We start from the raw sequence: 22,848 nt of genomic DNA, 5'->3' as shown, positions 1-22,848 counted from the left end.
CAGTAGTTTAGTTTGTTTCAGAGGTAGGTGAGAAAACAGTCATTTGTAATCATGTACAGAGATCACTGTTAAAGCTGAGCCTGTGTCCAACTCCGTTTTCAGTCTCACGCCCGCCACTTGTGAAGTGATCCATATTACTCTTTGATCATCTCTCTCTTTCAGGCTGTGAAGTTGCAGACAAGACAATTCACTTTCGTCTGAGTCGTTTTCATCAGAACTGCTTTCTTTCATTTTGTGTACATTGTTGTGTTTTCCTTTCTGGGGTTTCTTGTTTCTCTGTATTTTGTCCTTTTTCTGTTGTTTACTAGCTTTGCATACTCTGCCAGTGTGGCCCTGTTTGCCGCAGTTTCTGCATTCTTTGTCTTTAAACCAACAATCATCAGGGTTATGTGGCATGGTCCCACAATGGTAACATTGTTTACTAGCTTTGCATACTCTGCCAATGTGGCCTTGCTTGTCACAGTTTCTGCATTTTCTGTCTTTAAACCATGTGACATGTTCCCACAGCAGTAACATTTCTTTCCTTCATTTCTGCTCAGTGACATTTTATTCGTAGCATATTCCAGAGATTTTTGTTGTATCTGTGAGGCACCCCACGCTGCTGTTTCCATTGATATTACAATGTTCAGCACCTTCTCGAATGTAAGGTCTTTTTCACCCAGGAGCTTTTTCTGTGTGGTTTCACAGTGCATGCCACACACTAACCTGTCCCTCAATGCATCCGATAGACCAGCTCCAAATTGACAATGTTCGGATAATTTGTGCAATTCAGCACAATATTAAGAAATGCTTTCATTTTTGCTCTGATTCCGATTGTGAAATATAAATTTTACAGCAATGATCAGTGGTTTGGGGTTTAAATGCTGTTGGAGAGTGTCTACTATTTGCTTGAACGTTTTGTCAGCTGGCTTTTCAGGGGTTAACAAGCTCTGTAGCAGGCCGTATGTTTTTGCTCCCATAACACTGAGTAAGTCACTGGCTTTCTTTTCATCATTAACATCGTTAGCATCACAATATAACTCCACTCTCTCACTGTAAGTTGCCCAGTCTTCAATGCCACTATCAAATGCTGTAATGGTTCTAATCATCACAATCTTTGTTATGTTAATTTAGCCCCGTTTTCCCCTTGTTTTCTTTTTGACTCGCCTATCCTTTTTGCTAGAACCATGAGTGCACTCCACCTCGGTGTGTGTGTCGCTTCTTTTTATCTCGCTTTTGGGGCAGGCAGACTCTCAGCCCTGGGGGTCAGCGCCGGCTGTGGTCTTGCCTGGACGTGCTGCAGCTCCATCTGTGTCTCATGGTCTCCCGACATTCTTGACCCTGGCTGTGCTCCTGCTTCCTTTCAGATTCGCAGCCTCGCTCTGCCTCCTTCTCTCGCTCCTTGGCTTATTCCTTGCTCTCTTTCTGCGAGTGCCGTTATCAACTAATAGATGGCGTTCTGATAAGATGTAGGTTCATTAACCTCGTCACCAATGTGTTGTGTATGTGGCCAGATTACACAGCAATGCTGTTAGTGAAAACACCGGAGGCGGGAGCTAAGTTTCATGGTTCTTTACTGGCTGAATCCGAACTCAGCACACACATGTACAGATCAATACACGCCTAATAGTGCATGCAACGATGTGTCCCTACAACATAAAGTAGTCCCTTATTACACTGTAGGCCATACGGTACATCCATAATTGCCATTTTTAAAGGTGTCATATTTGCTTAAGGATGCAAAAACAATTAGCACTGGGAGAAAAATCAAGGCTAACAGTATAGTATGTGAATGTGGAGCAAGAGGGAGAGAAAATTATTTTAATGAATATTTATTTTTTTGTTCTTTAACAGCAACAAAAAACAGGACAATACTGCAAGATGGTCTCCACCAGAGAACTACAAAAAGTAAGGGTTGCTTCCAGATTGGTGGATTGTATTTATAACATACATTAGAGAGTGCCGATGTAATATAAAACTGCAACTTCTTTGGATTACCTTATTGCTTTAAAATAAGGATAGCTACATCAGAATGGTATCGATGGAAAGCTAGCAAAGATGTGGGAAATTAAGTAGACGAGTTAATCTTCATTCAGTATAAATGACTCATTGGATCAGTAGTTAGTGTTCCAGCAACTGGGTTCAATTCTAGCCTGTGTGTGCTGAGTTCCTCGTTGTCCCTGGGTACTCTTGTTTCCTCCGACATTGCTATGACTTGCTGGTGGGTTAATTAACTGGTGTAGGTGGCCTGTATTGTAGGTGGGTGGCAGATAAATTAGGGGAGTTGATGAACTACGACAGAGAATAGTTTACAGAGAAATAAAGAGACAAATTAATATTATGGGAATGCTTTGAGGGTTGGCATTCAGTAGGCTAAATGTTTTCCCTTGTGTCACTATGAAATATGATTTGAGTAAATGAGTATGTGTAGATTAGTGATTGGTGGTTAGAACAGATGTAGTGGGCTTAAGGTCCTCTTTCTTTGTTGTATGACTGAATGGCTTCATGGACATGGGCACTGTGACCATCTCCTAACTGCCTTTGAGCTATATCCTTGCTAAAGTTCAAGTGGAGATGATGAGGTATGGAAGCTCACTAATGTGAATAATTGAACTTTGAGTGATTAGTACATTTTCAACACAGTACTACCATTTACCAGCTATATTTTCTACTTCTGGATGAGAAATATCTTTACAAATTGAAATCAGACCTTGACCATAAGACATAGGGGCATAATTAGGCTGTTCAGCCCATTGATTCTCCTCCGCCATTCATCATGGCTGATCCCGGATCCCACTCAACCCCATACACCTGTCTTTTTGTTATATCCTTTGAAGCCCTGACGGTCAGGAAACTATCAACTTCCACCTTAAATATACCCATGGACTTGACCTCCACTACAGACTGTGGCGGAGCATTCCACAGATTCACTACTTTCTGGCTAAAAAAAAAATTCCTCCTTACCTCTGTTCGAAAAGGTTGCCCATCAATTTTGAGGTTATGCCCTCTGGTTCTGGATGCCCCCACCATAGGAAACATCCTCTCCACGTCCACCCTATCTAGTCCTTTCAACGTTCTGTTATTCTAAATTAAAGGGTCTTGTTGATAGTAAAGCAAAGAATGATAAAGAGACCTTTGTCAGTTAACAAATGGGCTGTGGAATGAAAAATGGCTTTCAAATTCAGTAAGTGTGAGGAGATGCATTTTGGACCGTAAACGAGATAGACCTGGTGATGTGGAACAGATGGACCTGGGAGTACTAGTGCAGAGTTTGTTGAAATCAGCAGCACAAGCAGTTTCTTTCGGCATGTGAGATAATTTTAAATTCCCCTCAAACATCTAAGCAATTATTATGATCACTGATCTTTTATTATTTTCTGAGTCACTTTTAAACATTTTTTGCCTGTTTTTCTGTAGCATCAGAAGGGACTCCCATGTGTTCATTTCCAATGCGATCTTTTGAAAAGTACTGTGTTCTGTGCAAATGCCCTTAAAATCATCATCTGCTCGCTTGATACACTACTTTTTGAGGTTCTACTCGCAGTTCTTTCACTTCCCCTGAAGGATACAAAAAAAAAGCAAGTAAGGGGATTGGACGCCTACTTAAAAACGGAGAAATTGAGGGGTGATTGAGAAATATTGGAAAAGTGAGAGTGAGCCAGCCAGAGTCCAACTACAATTTTTTCTTTCTTTTCCTAATTATAATTTCCTGAATCTTCCACAATGAAATCTGCAAACTCGTAACTTTTTGTGCTCTCAGTTCAACTTTAATCTTGGTCTTCTTCCCATTAGTATTTTTAACACTGAGGCTGGATAGGTCCTGTCATTCAGCTGTGAAAGTGACATCAAGACAGCCGTACAGTGTCTAAATTTGTCATCAATACTTCCTCTCTTTTTTTTCTGTTGGAATGCACCTGATTTTCCCTTGGTGTGCCTTCAGTGACATTGTAGAAACTCAGTAATGTGCTAGGTAAGGATGAAAATATCTGTTAAAGAGTGGATGACTCTGCATGCAAACTTAAGTAATATTTAGTTTTGCCCCTTTGATTTACCACTCCCCTACTATTTTCCATTAATCCTTCAAATTTACTTTTTGTTTTAGTACGTATCCAATTCCCTCTGAAGTTTGGAGACACAAGAGACTGCAGACGCTAAAATCTGGAGAAACAAACAATCTGCACGTGCTGATGCAGGATTTTGACCCAAAATATCTACAATTCCTTTCCTCCCACAGATGTCGCTCACCCCGTTCCCAGACTCCCTAGTGATGCTGTGAGGCCCTAGTTCTGATGCTCCCCTTAAACATACAAGGTTTGCTGGAACATTTATCACTTCTGCTGTGTAACCCCTTTTCTTTTAAAAAAAAAAGTGTGTTGCTGATTAACAACATCCAGTGATCTGGAGAATCTGCCAGTCCAGCATTGCTGAAGTTCTGCACATGCTTGATTAATGGAGTTCTACTGCAGTGAACAGTTTTTCTAAGATGACAGAACATGGTTTAGATGATTCAACATAAAAAATTTTCTCTAATTCCGACTCTTTGTAATATGAGGGTTTTACAGAATGAAAGAAATGAGCAGCTGTAATAGCTAATTCCTCTAATAATCCCTGTCCAATAAAACTATCTTCTGGTCTGTAGGCGAGTAGCTGCTTTGGAAGCCAAACAACAAGGTCAAACTGCAGTCCAGAATGCAGGGTGTCAGGCGCCCAGCATTGGCATGAAGTTTAAGCACTGGGGTCTTTCAAAAGAGGATCAAGCCATTGCTGAACGACTGGAGAAGCTGAAGGAAGAAACCAAACCAAGTTAGTTCCATTGTTAATTACTGGATTACATTGTTAATAACTACATTGATAATTATTGCCTACTGACACAACCAATTGACAGACGACGCAATAGCCACTGCTCTACACACTGTCCTTGCAAATCTCGAGAAGAAGAATGCTTATGTGAGAATGCTGTTCGTGCACTACAGTTCAACATTCAACACCATAACTCCCTTCAGGCTCGACAGGAAGCTCAGAGACCTTGGCCTTGAGCCTGCCTTGTGCAGCTGGATTCTGGACTTCCTGTCAGATTGCCGGCAGGTGGTAAGAGTAGGCAGCCTCACCTCCACCCATCTGACTGTCAACACAGGAGCCCCTCAGGGCTGTGTACTAAGCCCCCTTCTTTACTTCCTGTATACCCATGACTGTGTCGCCACCCACAGCTCTAATATGCTAATCACATTTGCCGATGACACTACATTGATTGGCCTAATCTCAAACAATAACAAAGTGGCCTGCAGGGAAGAAGTCACCCCTCTGACACAGCGGTATCAAGAAAGCAACCTCTCCCTCAATGTCGCAAGAACAAAAAAACTGATTGTGGAACACTGGAGGAATGGAGACGGGCTAACCCCTATTGACATCAATGGATCTGGGGTTGAGAGGGTATACAGTTTTAAGTTCCTCAGTATCCACATCACTGAGGACCTCACATGGTCTTTACACACCAGCTGTATGGTGAAAAAGGCACAACAGCACCTCTTTCACCTCAGACAGTTGAGAAAGTTTGGTATGGGCCCCCAAATCCTAAGAACTTTCTACAGGGGCACACAATTGAGAGCATCCTGACTGGCTGCATCACTGCCTGGTATGGGAACTGTACCTCCCTTAATCGTAGGATTCTGCAGCGTGTGGTGCGGACAGCCCAGCGCATCTGCAATTGTGAACTTCCAATGAGTCAGGACATTTACAAAGACAGGTGTGAGAAAAGGGCCCAAAGGATCATTGGGGACCCGAGTCACCCCAACCACAATCTATTCCAGCAGCTAACATCCAGGAAACGGTACCGCAGCATAAGAGCCAGGACCAACAGGCTCCGGGACAGTTTCTTTCACCAGGCCATCAGACTGATGAACTCGTGCTGATTTGAGTGTATTTTTATGTTACCTTGTTCTATTTATTATAAATTATTATAAATTACTATGATTGCACATTAGACAGAGACGTAAAGATTTTTACTCCTCATGTATGTGAAGGATATAAGAAATACAATTCAACTCAAATATCTGTGACAACTTGCAACAGCAGCATTTGTTGTTCATCCCTGTATGCACTTAAGGTTAGTCGTAAGGTGTCACCTTGAAACACAGTTGTCCCTGTGATGAAAGAAATCCTGCAATGAGGTAAAGTGTTCCAGGATTTTGATCAAACAATAAAAAGAAGGGAAAATGTGTTCACTTGGGTGACAATAGCAAAAGGTTTTGTCTGCTCTTCGTAGAAATTTCATTGGCCAACAGGATTTTAGTTTAATACCTGCAAGCAATATAATGATCTTTGTTATAAATGGGTTTGTAAATGTTCACACCAAGGTATTCTTATCCTATTGATGTTGTGAGCCAATGTTTTTAACCCTTTTCAGATATTACCTCAACATGTTCTTTCTATTCTTGTGTTCCTTAAGCTATGATTTTACTCAGAACTGGAGTTGTGATCAAAAGGTACAATTTGTGGGTATACCATTTAATCCAATCTGAAGCTTCCAAACCATTGTTCAGTAATTCCAAGGGTCTGATGTACAGTACCGTAGCAGTTAGTGCAGTTGCTTTACAGTACTAGTAGTTACCGAGAGGGGTTCAATACCAGTGGTCTGTAAGGAATTTACACGTTCTCATGGCTGTGTGGATTTTCTCCAAGTGCTCTAGTTTCCTCCACATTCCAAAGATGTGTGGTTAGGGTTAGTGAGTTGTGGGCATGCTATGTTGGCACAAGCAATGTAGCCCCAGCACAATACTCCTTGTGATGCAGAATGGCACATTTCTTTGTATGTTCGGATTCACATGAGAGAAATAAACTGATCTTTAATCTTTATTCTGTAATTAAAACAGTATCTATTCCCTCATCCGTGTATAAGATGCATCACCTTTTATTCATCTGAATACAGTGAAGTACTTATGAAGACAAAAAGTGTGAATGGAAGTCCATTTCAGTGTTGAAAGATTCATCTCTGATATTCTGAAGCTGGGACAGCTTAATATTGATCCTCTCCAGAAGAAGTTTTTTTTTTCTTTTCCTGACATCAATTAGTGCAAGATTCAACAATACCAACACAGAGAAGCAAAAACAGGCAAAACTTGGACCAAGTGGATTTTTTTTTTTTTGGCGCAATCCTCAGCAGAAATGTAAAAACAAATCTGCAAATTTTAATTGAATAATCTGGATTAATCAAAGTGAGGCATTTCCTCTGTACTGTATTGTATCAATATGTTATTGTATATTGCAGAATATGTAGCCTCTCAGAAAGAGATTGAGTGTCGGCTAGCTGCACTGAAGAAGGAACCTCAGCGACCCATACCCTCCACCAGGGAAATGGAGGACAGGCTAGCCCTGTTAAAGGGCCAGACCCCACCATCACAGATCCCTAAACCTGTAAGAATGTCTAACATCTTTGTACCATGCTGAAAGTATACTTAACACACTTTCATGTGACCTAAAAATTCATAGAGCCTTCAATTTGCTGCAAAAATATGAAAAGTAGCTTAGAAATTTATGACAGATTTGGCTTAATGTTGTGCACTTTTATATACTTCTGCCTGTGTCTCAACATGTGGATTTGGCACAATACAGAATATTATTTCTTGCTGGTGCATCAGTTCTTCACTAAATGGCCAAATTTAAAACTGGTGCTTGACTCATTGTGTACAAGGACCAAATCTGGCCCTGCTCACTGCTGTCCTGACTGACATTAGCTGAATTTAGTGCAGTCTAGGAATTAACTTTGCAACCACCTGGTATTAGAGTCGTACTGCAAAGAAATAGGCCCTTTGGTACAACTGGTCCACACAAACTAAGATTCCATCAGACATGGCAGCGGAATTAGCCATTCAGCCCATCAGACATGGGAGCAGAATTATCCATTCAACCCATCAGACATTAGGAGCAGAATTAACCATTCGGCCCATCAGACATAGGAGCAGAATTAGCTGTTCAGCCCATTAGTCTGCTCGGCCATTCCAGTAAAAGACGCCCCATGTGGCTCAGCCCTCGAATCCTGGCAACATGCTCATAAATCTCCTCTGCACTCTTTCCACCGTAACAGCATTTTTCCTTTACTGTGCTGAATGATCAGTGTTCTTGGGTGCTTGGTCATTCAAATTAATATTTTTGTTATTAAATACATAAATAGTGGCAGGAGTAGGCCATCTGGCCCATTGAGCCGGCTCTGCCATTCTGTAAGATCATGGCTGATACAACTAAATGCTTTTCCTAAAATGACCCTTCCTCGGCCTATCAAATAACCAGCAATGAAAATAAAGCCCAAGTAATCATGAATTTGTCTGCAAAATCTCTTGCATTCAAGAAAGTTCAGTTGAATTCTCTGCCTTTTATTTTAGAATCACCCAGCTCCTGATAACAGGACACAAACAGAACAAGTCAGTGACCTTCTCGAACAGATGTCAGAAGAGGCAGCTATAGATGCGAAATATAGCTCTGGTGTTACAAGTAAGGTGTTATTTTTATTTTTATTAAATATCTAAGATTCACTGTGATTGTCTGCTGCTGCTTCCCCACAAGGGGCAACAGCATATCTGATATTAACTTGTGCTCACTTTTTCAATGGCTGGCATTGAATAGCTTTCACCGTTAGGAAGCTCGGCTGTTTTATTTTTTATCTATGTTAGGGCATGTCCTATTGATATATTCATTTACGCTCTCCGAAGCGTCTCCTTGGCAGAAGTAAGTGAGCAAAGCCAGAAATGAAACTTTAAAACATTTTGGGGGTTTTTTTGCGGTTTGGTATTTAATTGAACAGGACATTTGCACATTAGGGGACATTAAGTACCCTGAGATACTATATTTGACTTTTTGGTGAAAATGTGACTGTCATGAATAACTGGTTAAGAATTCAGAAGACATTTTTCATTAGTCAGGACATGGCTGGAATGTGGAGCATGCTTCTATACATGAGTCATTAAAATGAATTGCTTGGGTGTGCTTCAAAAAAAATGAAATGAGAGGCAGAGAATGCTGATACCGTTGGGTGTAGTAGACTGGGAGGAGGCTCGTTCATTACCCGTCTCTGTGCTGAAAATTCACAGTAATCTCCACATTCGTCAAATCTTTATGTGCCGTATAATGGTACGCTCTCCTCAGTCCGGGAGTTAGAAGCCTGTGGGAGTTAGTGTTCTCTTTTTGGATTCTGAGGAGTGCAGTGATTCAGCACAACAGCGGGGTCCATGCCAGTGCCAGAATCTGGAACTTCTGGCAGAAACACGGTAGCTCCAGGCATTAGCATTGACGTTGTCAGAACATTCAGCTCACTATCTCCATGGTTGGCTGTTGCAGAGCAAGCCTGAAGAATGCAATAATAAAAGGGTTGTTGTGATGGGAGATTTTAACTTTGCTAATATTGATTGGCATCTCCTTAGTGCAAGGGGTTTAGATGGGGTGGAGTTTATTAGGTGTGCTCGGGGAGGTTTCCTGACGCAATATGTAGATAAGCCAACTAGAGGAGAGACTGTACTTGATCTGATATTGGGAAATGAACCTGGTCCGGTGTCAGATCTCTCAGTGGGAGAGCATTTTGGAGGTGGTGATCACAACTCTATCTCCTTTACCATAGCGCTGGAGAGGGATAGGAGCAGACAATTTGGGAAAATACTTAATTGGGGTAGGGGGAAATGTGGTGCTATTAGGCAGGAACTTGGGAGCATAAATTGGAAGCAGATGTTCTCAGGGAAAGGCACGGCAGAAATATGGCAAATGTTCAGGGAATATTTGCATGGAGTTCTGCATGGGTATGTTCCACTGAGGCAGGGAAAGGATGGTAGGATTAAAGAACCATGGTGTGCAAAGGATGTAGAAAATCTAGTTAAGAAAAAAAGAAAAGCTTGCAAAAAAGGTTGCTAGGAAGGAGTTTAAGAATGAAATTAGGAGAGCCAGAAGGGGCCATGAGAAGGCCTTGGTGAGCAGGATTAAGAGAAGCCCTTGGTGAGCAGGATTAAGAGAAGCCCCAAGGCATTCTACAAGTATGTGAAGAGCAAGAGGATATGCCATGTGAGAATAGGACCAATCAGGTGTGATAGTGGAAATGTGTGCATGGAGTCGGAGGAGGTACTTAATGAATACTTTGCTTCAGTATTCACCAGGGGAAAAAGACCTTGGCAATTGCGGGGATGACTTACAGCGGACTGAAATGCTTGAGCATATTAAAAAAGAGGATGTGCTGGAGCTTTTGAAAAGCATTAAGTTAGATAAATCACTGGGACCGGATGAGATATACCCCAGGGTACTGTGGGAAGCAAGGGAGGAGATTGCTGAGCCTCTGGCGATGATCTTTGCATCATCAATGGGGATGGAAGAAGTACCAGAGAACTGGAGGGTTGCAAATATTTCCCTTGTTCAAGGAAGGGAGTAGAGATAATCCAGGAAATTATAGATCAGTGAGTCTGACTTCAATGGTGGGTAAGTTGTTGGAGAAGATCCTGAGAGGCAGGATTTATGAGTATTTGGAGAGACATATTCTGATTAGGGATAGTTGGCATGGCTTTGTCAAGGACAGGTCATGCCTTACGAGCCTGATGGTTACTTCCTCAAAGGATTCAAAACACATTGATGAAGGTAGAGCAGCGGATATAGTGTATATGAATTTCAGTAAGGCCTTTGTTAAGGTTCCTCATGCAAGGCTCCTTCAGAAAGTAAGGAAGCATGGGATCCAAGGAGATTTTTCTTTGTGGATCCAGAATTGGCATGCCCACAGAAGACAAAGGGTGGTTGTAGATAGTTCGTATTCTGCATGGAGGTCAGTAACCAGTGGTGTTCCGCAGGGACCTGTTATAACCATATAACATATAACAATTACAGCACGGAAACAGGCCATCTCGGCCCTTCTTGTCTGTGCTGAACTCACCTAGTCCCACCGACCTGCACTCAGCCCATAACCCTCCATTCTCTTCCTGTCCATATATCTATCCAATTCAACTTTAAATGACAACATCGAACCTGCCTCAACCTCTTCTGCTGGAAGCCCATTCCACACAGTTACCACTATCTGAGTAAAGAAGTTCCCCCCCCCATGTTACCCCTAAACTTTTGCCCTTTAACTCTCAACTCATATCCTCTTGTTTGAATCTCCCCCATTCTCAGTGGAAAAAGCCTATCCACGTCAACTGTATCAATCCCCCTCATAATTTTAAACACCTCTATCAAGTCCCCCCTCAACCTTCTACGCTCCAAAGAATAAAGACCCAACTTGTTCAACCTTTCTCTGTAATTTAGGAGATGAAACCCAGGCAACATTTTAGGTAACCTCCTCTGGACTCTCTCAATTTTATTGACATCTTTCCCATAATTCGGTGACCAGAACTGTACACAATACTCCAAATTTGGCCTCACCAATGCCTTCTACAATTTCAACATTACATCCCAACTCCTATACTCAGTGCTCTGATTAATAAAGGCCAGCATACCAAAAGCTTTCTTCACCACCCTATCCACATGAGATTCCACCTTCAGGGAACTATGCACCATTATTCCTAGATCCTTCTGTTCTACAGCATTCTTCAATGCCCTAGCATTTACCATGTCTGTCCTATTTTGATTAGTCCTACCAAAATGTAGCACCTCACATTTTTCAGCATTAAACTCCATCTGCCATCTTTCAGCCCACTCTTCTAACTGGCCTAAATCTCTCTGCAAGCTTTGAAAACCTACTTCATCATCCACAATGCCACCTATCTTAGTATCATCTGCATACTTAGTAATCCAATTTACCACCCCATCATCCAGATCATTAATATATATGACAAACAACATTGAACCCAGTACAGATCCCTGAGGCACACTGCTACACACCATCCTCCAACCTGACAAACAGTTATCCACCACTACTTTCTGGCATCTCCCATCTAGCCACTGCAGAATCCATTTTACTACTTCCATATTAATGCCTAACAATTGAACCTTTCTAACTAACCTTCCGTGTGGAACCTTGTCAAAGGCCTTACTGAAGTCCATATAGACAACATCCACCGTTTTACCCTTGTCAACTTTCTTAGTAACCTCATCAAAAAATTCAATAAGATCCCTGTTCTGGGACCCCTCCTCTTTGTGATTTTTATAAGTGACCTGGATGAGGAAGTAGAAGGGTGGGTTAGTAAGTTTGCTGATGACACAAAGGTTGAGGGTGTTGTGGATAGTTTGGAGGGTTGCCAGAGGTTACAGTGGGACATGGATAGGATGTAGAACTGGGCTGAGAAGTGCCAGATAATTGTGAAATGATTCATTTTGGTATGTCAAATTTGAAGACAGAATATAATATTAATGGTAAGACTCTTGGCAGTGTGGAGGATCAGTGAGATCTTGGGATCCAAGTCCATTGGACACTAAAAGCTGCTGAGCAGGTTGACAGCATTGTTAAGAATGCATATGGTGTGTTGGCATTCATCAACCATGGGACTGAGTTCAAGAGCTGTGGGATAATGTGACAGCTATATAAGAATTTGGTCAGACCCCACTTGGAGTACTGTGTTTATTTCTGGTTACCTCACTACGGGAAGGATGTGGATACTATAGAGAGTGCAGAGGAGATTTACAAGGATGTTGCCTGGATTGGAGGGCGTACCTTGTGAGAATAGGTTGAGTGAACTTGGTCTTTTCTTCTTGGAGCTAAGGAGGATGAGAGGTGACCTGATAGAGGTGTACAAGGTGATGAGGGGCATTGATTGTGTGGATAGCCAGAGGCTTTTGTCAGGGCTGAAATGGCTAACGCCAGGGGCACGGTTTTAAGGTGCTAGGAAACAGGCACTGAGGGGATGTGAGAGATTTTTTCACACAGAGAGTGGTGGGTGTGTGGAACGCACTGCCGGCGGCGGTAGTGGAAGCAGATACATTGGAGTCTTTTCAGAGCCTCTTACATGGAGCTTAGAAAGATAGAGGGCTATGTACTAGGGAAATTCTAGGTAGTTTCTCGGGTAGGTTACATGGTCAGTACAGCATTGTGGGCCGAAGGGCCTGTAATGTGCTGTTGATTTCTATGTCCCATTTGTCCAGTAGCTGAAATTGATAATTTTACAGTTAACTTGTAAGATTTTGTAACTGATTTTAAGGGGTGTTTAAGAATAATGCATTCGATTTGATTTATTCAGGCGTTCAAGGTAAATCAAGGTGCATTTCGGATTGTGGATTTTGAAAACATCTTTAAACATTGAACAGATTTGTTTGATAATTAGTTATTGTCTATGTAACTGGTCTTCGTGCACAAGCCCCTTTACAACATTAGGTCTTGTGTACTTCTCATTAGAAACATCTGTCTGCATCCTGAATGCCATTTGTGGCTCTGTTGCATGTGCATAGTTTCTCATAAGCAAATTATAAGGCCACCATTATCCCCAGCTCCTCTAAATATTCACAGTGTGTTGGGGGAGGTCAGCAAGTCAGGCACCATCAATGGATGGGAGTGAACAGTCGATGTTTTGGGTCGAGGCACTTCATCAGGACTGGAAAGGAAGGAGGAAGAAGTCAGAATAAGAAGGTGGGGGAGTGGAGGAAGAAATACATATGGCAGGTGATGGGTGAAACTGGGAGTGGGGAGGAAGTAAAGCAAAGAGCTGGGAAGTGTTGTCTCACTTGGCAGGACTGTTGGGGGCCCTGAGTAGTAGTGAGGGGCAGATGTGGTACTTGTGCTTGTGAGGGTAAGTGGCAGTGCTACTCATATGGCCTCCTGTATATCATGGATACCCAACGTAGGTTGGGAGACCGCTTCATCGAGCTGCTCCACTTCATCCGCCACAAAAACCAGAATTAGCTGGTGGCCACCCATTTCAATTCTCATTCCCATTCTGACATGTCAGTCCACAGCCTATTCTACTGCCATGACGAGGCCACACCTCGCTTGGTGGAGCGCCACCTTGTATTCCACCTGGGTATCCTCCAACCTGACAACATGAACTTTGATTTTTCGAACTTCCGGTAATTGCTCCCACCTCCTCTCCTTCACCATTCCCCATTGTTGTTTTCCTCTCACACTGTCTCTCCTTTCCTGCCGTTCACCTGGCTCCAGTGCTTCTCCCCCTTCCTTTCTTCTGTGGTCTTTTGTCCTCCTCTATTAGATTCCCCTTTCTCCAGTCCTTTATCTCTTTCACCAATCAGCTTCCCAGCTCTTTATTTCACCCCCTTCCCCTCTCGCAATTTTACCTATCACCTGCCACCTTGTACTACTTGCTCCTCTCCCCCCATCTTCTTATTCTGACTTCTTCCCCCTTCATTCCTAGACCTGATTAAGGGTCTTGGCCCGAAACATCAACTGTTTATTCCCATCCATGTATGCTGCCTGACCTGCTGAGCAACTCCAGCATATTGTGTGTATTGTCCTAGTTTTCCTGCATCTGCAGTACCTCTTGTGTCCTCAATATTATTTAACAGAGGGTGATGTCTTGTGTTCGACACAGATAATGAAATGAATGACCTGAATAAAGGAATCGATCCACAGAATTTCTACTGTCCCTCCAACAAAAACATCAATCTTGAGGAGGAGAAGAATTATCTTCTGGACCAAGCAACAGCTGAACTGAAACAGGACAACTTGCATCAGGAACATTTCTTAAAGATTAATAGGACACTTGCCGCACTCAAAGGAGAAGATCCAAATACGGGTGAGTGCAGGTGATTTTGGAAAGTTTCAATATGTGTTTTTAGAATTTTTTAAAAGTTTAATCTCATGGTATAGGTAATCCTTGATATTGCCCTTCTTGAATGCTGTATGCTGTCTTCTTGCTCTTGAGGTTCGTAAGGCAATGGTGTGCTCAGTATAGGACTTGAAAGGAAGGGGACAGAAACCAGAATGAGATGGCAGGGGGAGGGGAAGGAGTACAAGCTGGTGGTGTTAGGTGAGACCCGGTGTGGGGGAGAGGAAGAGGTAAGATGCTGAGAATGAGAGGATAGGTGGAATTGGAAAAGGGCTGAAGAAGAAAGAATCTCAGAGGAGAGGACAGTGGACCATGGAAGAAAGGGAAGGAGGAGGGACACCAGAGAGGTGATGGACAGATGAGAAGTGGGTGAGAGGGTAACTGGAATGGAGAATGATAAAAGAGAAGAAAGAGCAGGGAGAAATTCCTGAATGATAGAGAAATCAATGTTCATGCCATCATGTTGGAGGCTACCCAGACGGAATAGAAGGTGTGGCTTCTGCATCCTGAGTTTGGCCTCATCATGGCAGTAGAGGTGGCTATGGACAGACATGTCAGAATGGGAATAGGAAGTTGAATTGAAATGGGTGGCCACCCGGAGATCTTTCATTTTGTGGCAGATAGAACAAAGGTGCTCTATGAAGCGGTCCCCTGATATACAGTAGGATACAGTAGGACACACCAGGAGCACTAGATAGATAGATAGATATACTTTATTAATCCTGAGGGAAATTTGGTTTCGTTACAGCCGCACCAACCAAGAATAGAGCGTAAATATAACAATACAAAAACCACCAACAATCAAACAACAAAATGCAAACTATGTCAGATGGAAAATAAGTCCAGGACCAGTCTATTGGATCAGGGTGTCTGACCCTCCACGGGAGGAGCTGCACATTCGATGGCCACAGGCGGGAACAACCTCCCGTGCCGCTAAGTGTTGTATCACGGTGGAATGTGGCCGAAGTCCAACAGTAAGAAATTCGATATCCAGTCTGCAAACACGTTCCTCGATCGTAATATGCCCCGGATTGCACCATCTGTTGTTAACCAGATCAGTAAGCACCCAACTCCTTTACGCTTACCGCTCTCAGTGCACTTCCGGTCAGCCGGAACGATATTACCCACCAAACTCCTCTTTTCCATAAGTCTCTGTTGTCTCAACCCAGTCCTCTTTTCTTGACTTTGTGATCCCCCTCTGCATCCTCTGTGTGTTTTCCTCCGGATTTCAGCAGGGGTGTCCGCCGCTCTGCTCACTAAACCAGCCGGCATTAGCTGGTTTCTGGAATACACAATGCGACCTTGCTTCTGTCCCGTATGTCAGGATGTAACCATTTCCAGCGCTAAAAAAAACCCAAATAAAACTCTCTACCAGCATGTTAGAGAGGGTGCAGCTTCGACGTGTTACCATGAGAAAAAAAATACAAAAAATAATGTAAATTAAAAAATAAGAAGAAGAAAGCAAGAATAGATCGGAACGGCTGTACCAGGCTGCATGCACGACCGGGGCATGCGCACTATGGATCCCTATGGATACAGTAGACTATGGATCACTATGGATACAGTAGATGACCCCCGATAGGCTCACAGATGAAGTGTTGCTTCACCTGGAAGGACTGGTTGGGGCCCTGAATGGTGGTGAGGGTGAAGATGAAAGTGCAGGAGGGAGATCAGTGGGGAGGGACAGTGGATAAGGAAGTCACATAGAGCGATCCCTGCAGAAAGCAGAGAGGGGAGGAGAGGAAATGATGTCTTTAATGGTAAGATCCATTTGAAGACAGCGGATGTTACGGAGAATAAGTGCTGGATGTGGAGGCTCATGAGGTTGTAAATAAGGACAAGGAGAACTCAATCCCTGTTATGGCGGTGGGAGGAAGGAGTGACGGCAGACGTGCGTGAAATGGTGGAGATGTAGGTGAGTGCAGCATCGACGGTGGTTGAAGGGAAAACCTATTCTTTGGAAAAAGAGGACATCTCTGATGTTCTGGAATGGAAAGCCTTACCCTGAGAACAGAAAGAGCAGTGACAGAGGAACTGAGAAAAGGGAGTGATATTTTACAAGTGATTGGGTGGGAGGAAGTATATTCAAGATAACTGTGAGAGTCGTTAGGTTTGTAAAAGACACCAGTGGATTGTCTGTATCCAGAGAAGTTGAGGAATGTCAGAGGTGGGCCAACTAAATTTGAGGGCAGGGTGGAAGTGGAGGCAAAGTTGATGATATTGTCGAGTTCAGCAGTGGTGCAGGAAGCAGCAGCAATGCAGTCATCGACATAGCAGAGGAGTGTTACCAGTGTAAGCTTGGACAATAGATTATTCCATGTCACTGATGAAAAGGCAGGCATAGCTGGGCCATTGTGAGTGCCCATGGCTACACCTTTAGTCATACTTTATTGATCCACACGTTTGGCAAGTGTTTCTGGGAATAATGCGGAAGGTGCAGGATCAGTTCATTCCAAAGAGGAAGAAAGATCCTAAGGGGAGTAAGGGGAGGCCGTGGCTGCCAAGGAAAGTAATGGACAGTATAAAAATAAAAGAGAAGAAGTATAACATAGCAAAGATGAGTGGGAGCCAGAGGATTGGGAAATTTTTAAAGAGCAACAGAAGGTAACTAAAAAGGCAATACGTGGAGAAAAAATGAGGTACTAAGGTAAACTAGCTAAGAATATAAAGGAGGATAGTAATAGCTTCTTTAGGTAGGTGAAAAGGAAAAAAGTAGTTGAGACCAAAATTGGGCCCTTGACGACAGAAGCGGGTGAATTTATTATGGGGAACAAGGAAATGGCAGACGAATTGAATGGGTACTTTGGATCTGTCTTCACTAGGGAAGACACAAACAATCTCCCAGATGTAATAGTGGCCAAAGGACCTAGGGTAATGGATGAATTGAAGGAAATTTATATTGGGCAGGAAATGGTGTTGGGTCTGAAGGCTGATAAGTCCCCGGGACCTGATGGTCTGCATCCCAAGGTACTTAAGGAGGTGGCTTTAGAAATCGTGGAGGCATTGGTAATCATTTTCCAATGTTCTATAGATTCAGGATCAGTTCCTGTGGATTGGAGGGTGGCTAATGTTGTCCCTCTCTTCAAGAAGGGAGGAAGAGAGAAAACAGGGAATTATAGACCGATTAGCCTGACGTTGGTGGTGGGAAAGATGCTGGAGTCCATTATAAAAGATGAAATTACGACACATCTGGATAGCAGTAACAGGATTGGTCCGAGTCAGCATGGATTTACGAAGGGGAAATCGTGCCTGATTAATCTTCTGGAATTTTTTGAGGATGTAACTATGAAAATGGACAAGGGAGAGCCAGTGGATGTAGTGTCCCTGGACTTTCAGAAAGCCTTTGATAAAATCCTACATAGGAGATTAGTGGGCAAAATTAGGGCACATGGTATTGGGGGCAGAGTACTGATATGGATTGAAAATTGGCTGGCTGACAGAAAACAAAGAGTAGCGATTAACGGGACCCTTTCAGAATGGCAGGCGGTGACCAGTGGGGTACCGCAGGGTTCAGTGCTGGGACCGCAGCTGTTTACAATATATATTAATGATTTAGATGAGGGAATTAAAAGTGACATTAGCAAATTTGCCTATGACACAAAGCTGGGTGGCAGTGTGAAATGTGAGGAGGATGTTATGAGAATGCAGGGTGACATGGACAGGCTGAGTGAGTGGGCAGAAGAGTTTAATGTGGATAAATGTGAGGTTATCCACTTTGGTGGTAAAAACAGGAAGGCAGATTATTATCTAAATGGAGTCAATTTAGGAAAAGGGGAAATACAACGAGATCTAGGTGTTCTTGTACATCAGTCACTGAAAGCAAGCATGCAAGTACAACAGGCAGTGAAGAAAGCTAATGGCATGCTGGCCTTCATAACAAGGGGAATTGAGTATAAGAGCGAAGAGGTCCTTCTGCAGCTGTACAGGGCCCTGGTGAGAGCACACCTGGGGTACTGTGTGCAGTTTTGGTCTCCAAATTTGAGGAAGGACATTCTTGCTATTGAGGGAGTGCAGCATAGGATACAAGGTCAATTCCCGGGATGGCGGGACTGTCATATGTCGAAAGATTGGAGCGACTGGGCTTGTATACTCTGGAATTTAGAAGGCTGAGAGGGGGTCTTATTGAAACATATAAGATTATTAAGGGATTGGACACGCTGGAGGCAGGAAGCATGTTCCTGCTGATGGGTGATTCCAGAACCAGAGGCCACAGTTTAGAATGTAGTTGAGGAAAAACTTTTTCACCCAGAGAGTGGTGGATGTATGGAATGCTCTGCCCCAGAAGGCTGTGGAGGCCAAGTCTCTGGATACTTTCAAGAAAGAGATGGATAATGCTCTTAAAGATAGCGGAATCAAAGGTTATGGGGATAAGGCAGGAACTAGATACTGATTGTGGATGATCAGCCATGATCACAGTGAATGGCAGTGCTGGCTCGAAGGGCCAAATGGCCTACTCCTGCACCTATTGTCTATTGTCTATATAGTGTGGAGAAAGTAGGAGGAGCCAAAAAAGTAGCCTAACAAACTCTTGTACTAGGCCCTCAAAATTGTGAGTATGTCATGGGCCTTCCTTTCACAAAGCTGTTATCGGGCAACTTTTCACTGACTTGGACAGACGACAATTAACTCAGAGCCATTATTGTAATACCAATAGTCATACCATAACACAGAATAGTTGTCACCATCCATCTGAGTGTAATAATTGTGATATTGATCCCTTACTTTCTTAATATCTTTGGAAGCTTCTCAGATGTGATTTTGCCAACCTACTTATATTTTCTGATTCGCCAGGTACAGCAACCCAAGTGCCTCTTTTTCTGACAGAATAAAATCCAAAGCCATTCTGTTCTGTAATGCTACTGCACGAACAGCCACCAGTTGTGCTGACAACTTGGTAGATGCTTTTTGGGTTTGATCAAAGGCACATGTGGTTTCCTTTGTTATTTTCTCCAAAGCCAATGCCATATTAATCAGTTCCCAGGATAACCTTGCAATCCCGTATCCTGGAAGGGCAATCGTCCAGAATCCCTTGACCTCTGTTATAGACTTCTGTGCCAGCAGACCAGAGGGTGGTGAGGTTGTGACAACCAATTGTCACATGTGAGCCATCAGTATATAGAATTAAATCTTTGGGAGAGTAATACCAACAGGATACAGTTGGTCTTCATGTTCTTGAATTAAGACTGCTATCATGTGTTTCTTGTTAACGTGTATTCTTCATGCCAGATGTTGGAGTCCTTGGAGACCCAGAGTCTCCCAGGTAACTACATCTGTGTGAAGTGCATCTGACTGCAGCTCTTTGAAGACCATGTCAGGGATCTGGAGCAGTAGTTGGTTTGCACGGGGGAATGAGGAGGTAATTGATCAGAGTTACAGGGAAGTAGTCACCTTGGAATTGCAGGAGGTGACTACTGGGTGACTGTCAGGAGAAATGGAAATGTGAATAGGCAGTTAGCGCAGATCTCCCCTGTGGCCATTCCCCTCAATAATAGGTATACAGTTTTGGGTACTGTTGTGGGGGATGACCTCCCAGGGGAATACCACGGAGATCGGGTTACTGGCACTGAGCATTGGTCTGTGGTACAGAGGGGAAAAAGGGAGAAGAGGGGACTGGTAGAGCTAGGGGAGTCGGTAGCCAGGGGAACAGACAGGAGGTTCTGTGTGCATAAACGGGAAACCCGGATGGTGTATTGCCTCCCAGGTGCTAGGGTCAGGGACGTCTCGGATCGTGTCCACAACATTTTGAGGGGGGGGGGGGGGAGTAGCCAGATGTCTTGGTACATATTGGTATCAATGACATAGGAAAGAAAAACAAAGAGGTCCTGAGAAGAGAATTTCAAGAGCTAGGTAGAAAGCTGAGAAATAGAGCTTCCAGTGTAGTAATTTATGGATTGTTGCCTGTGACACACACCAGTGACAGTCGAAACAAGATGATTGCCAATTTAATGCATGGCCGAGAAGCCAGTGCAGGGGGCGGGGCTTCAGAGTCTTGGATCATTGGGATCTCTTCTGGGGAAGGTATGACCTGTTCAGAAGTGACGGGTTACACCTGAACTCGAGAGGGAACCAATATTCCTTCGGGCAGGTTTGTTAGAGCTGTTGGGGAGGGCTTAAACATCAAATGGGCAGGGGGATGGGAACCAGAGTGAAGGGACTCAGGATAGGATGGATGGTTAAAAAGCAAAGATGGCGTGCAGCCAGACCGTCAGGAAGGGCAGGCAGATGATAGGACAAATTTGCAACGAGCAGGATGATTATCAGTGCATTAGGGATGCAGAATCAAAAAGGGTAGCAAATACAGCGCTCGAAGTGTTACATCTCAGTGCATGGAGTATAAGAAATAAGGTGGATGATCTTGTTGCACTTTACAGATTGTCAGGTATGATGTTGTGGCCATCACTGAATCGTGGCTGAAGGATGGTTGTAGCTGGGAGCTGAATGTCCAAGGTTACACGTTGTATTGGAGGGATAGGAAGGAAGGCAGAGGGCTGGTGTGGACCTGCTGGTAAAAAATGGCATCAAATCAGCAGAAAGATGTGACATAGGTTCGGAAGATGTTGAATCATTGTGGGTTTAGTTTCGAAACTGCAAGGGTAAAAGGGCCCTGATGGCAGTTATATACAGGCCTCCCAACAGTAGCTGGGATGTGGACCACAGATTACAAAGGGAAATAGTAAAGGGCGAATCAAAAGGGCAATGATATGATAGTCATGGGAGATTTCAACATGCAGGTTGGTTGGGAAAATCAGGTTGGAAATGGATCTCAAGAGAGTTAGTTTGATGAATGCCCACACCATGGCTTTTTAGAGTAGTTTGCCATTGAGCCTACTAGGGGATCAGCTATACTGGATGGGTGTTATGTAATGCACCAGAGATGATTAGGAAGCTTAAGGTAATAGAACCCTTAGGAGACAGTGATCACGATGTGATTGAGTTCAACTTGAAATTTGATAGGGAGAAAGTAAAGTCTAATGTAGAGGTGCACACAAACACGAGGAAATCTGCAGGATATCTTTTACTATCTCTTCTTTCAGTTGGTCCTGACGAAGGGTCTTGGCCTGAAACGTCGACTGTACCTCTTCCTATAGATGCTGCCTGGCCTGCTGCGTTCACCAGCAATTTTTATGTGTGTTGCTTCTAATGTAGTGGTATTTCAGTGGAGTAAAGGAAATTATAGTGGTATGAGAGAGGAGTTGGCTAAAGTGAATTGGAAGGAGATGCTGACAGGATTGACAGCACAACAGCAATGGTGTGAGTTTCTGGGGAAAATGAGGAAGGTGCAGGATAGATGTATTCCGAAAACAAAGTAATACTCAAAAATGGCAAAATAGTACAACTGTGGCTGACAAGGGAAATCAAAGCTAATGTAAAAGCAAAAGGGAGGGCATACAACAAAGCAAAAATTAGTGGGAAGGCCGAGGATTGGGAAGCTTTTAAAACCTTAGAGCAACTAGAATCATTAGGAGGAAAAAGATGAAATATGAAAACAAGCTAGCAAACAATATCAAAGTAGATAGTAAAAGCTTTTTCAAATATGTAAGAGATCAGAGTGTGTATAGGACTGCTAGAAAATATGGCCTGAGAAATAATAATGAGGGCCAAGGAGATGGCATCATCATTATCATCATCAGGTGCCATGCCCAGTTTGAGCTTTGATGGCAGATAAACTAAATGAGTATTTTGCATCAGTCTTCACTGTGGAAGACACTAGCTGTGTGCCAGATGTTGAAGGGTGTGAGGGAAGAGAAGTGAGTGCTGTTATTATTACAAGGGAGAAGATGCTGAAAAAGCTGAAAGACCTAAGGGTACATAAGTCACCCGGACCAGATGAACTTCACCTTAGGATTCTGAAAGAGGTAGATTGTGTAAGCATTACTAATGATCTTTCAGAAATCATTGGACTGTGGCATGGTGCCAGAGGACTGGAAAATTGCAAATGTCACTCCAATCCATCAAAGAAAGGAGGCGAGCAACAGAAAGGAAATTGTAGACCTGTTTGCCTGACCTCAGAGGCTGGGAAGATGTTGGAGTACTTGGTGACACAGGACAAGATAAGACAAAATCAGCATGATTTCCTTAAGGGAAAACCTTGCCTGATGACCCTTTTGGAATTTTTTGAGGAGATTATACGTCGGGTAGATAAAGGAGATGCAGTGGATGTTGTATATTTGGAGTGTCAGAAGGCCTTTGACAAGGTGCCACA

General features: G+C 43.2%; 1 protein-coding gene across 1 annotated transcript in view; it reads left to right on the top strand.

The window, feature by feature from the left end:
- Positions 1 to 22,848, top strand: part of zfyve19 (zinc finger, FYVE domain containing 19) — a 48,501-nt gene that overhangs the window by 12,955 nt on the left and 12,698 nt on the right. The window contains exons 3-7 of the mRNA XM_072264690.1: positions 1,834 to 1,887; positions 4,619 to 4,782; positions 7,244 to 7,389; positions 8,355 to 8,463; positions 14,409 to 14,612. Coding sequence (XP_072120791.1) covers positions 1,834 to 1,887; positions 4,619 to 4,782; positions 7,244 to 7,389; positions 8,355 to 8,463; positions 14,409 to 14,612 — 677 coding nt within the window. The remainder of the gene's footprint in view (positions 1 to 1,833; positions 1,888 to 4,618; positions 4,783 to 7,243; positions 7,390 to 8,354; positions 8,464 to 14,408; positions 14,613 to 22,848) is intronic.

This window comes from Mobula birostris, chromosome 1 (assembly GCF_030028105.1).
Source record: "Mobula birostris isolate sMobBir1 chromosome 1, sMobBir1.hap1, whole genome shotgun sequence".
NCBI lineage: Eukaryota > Metazoa > Chordata > Chondrichthyes > Myliobatiformes > Myliobatidae > Mobula > Mobula birostris.
Note: the sequence above shows the minus strand (reverse complement) of the source record. Positions and strands in the feature narration are given on the sequence as shown.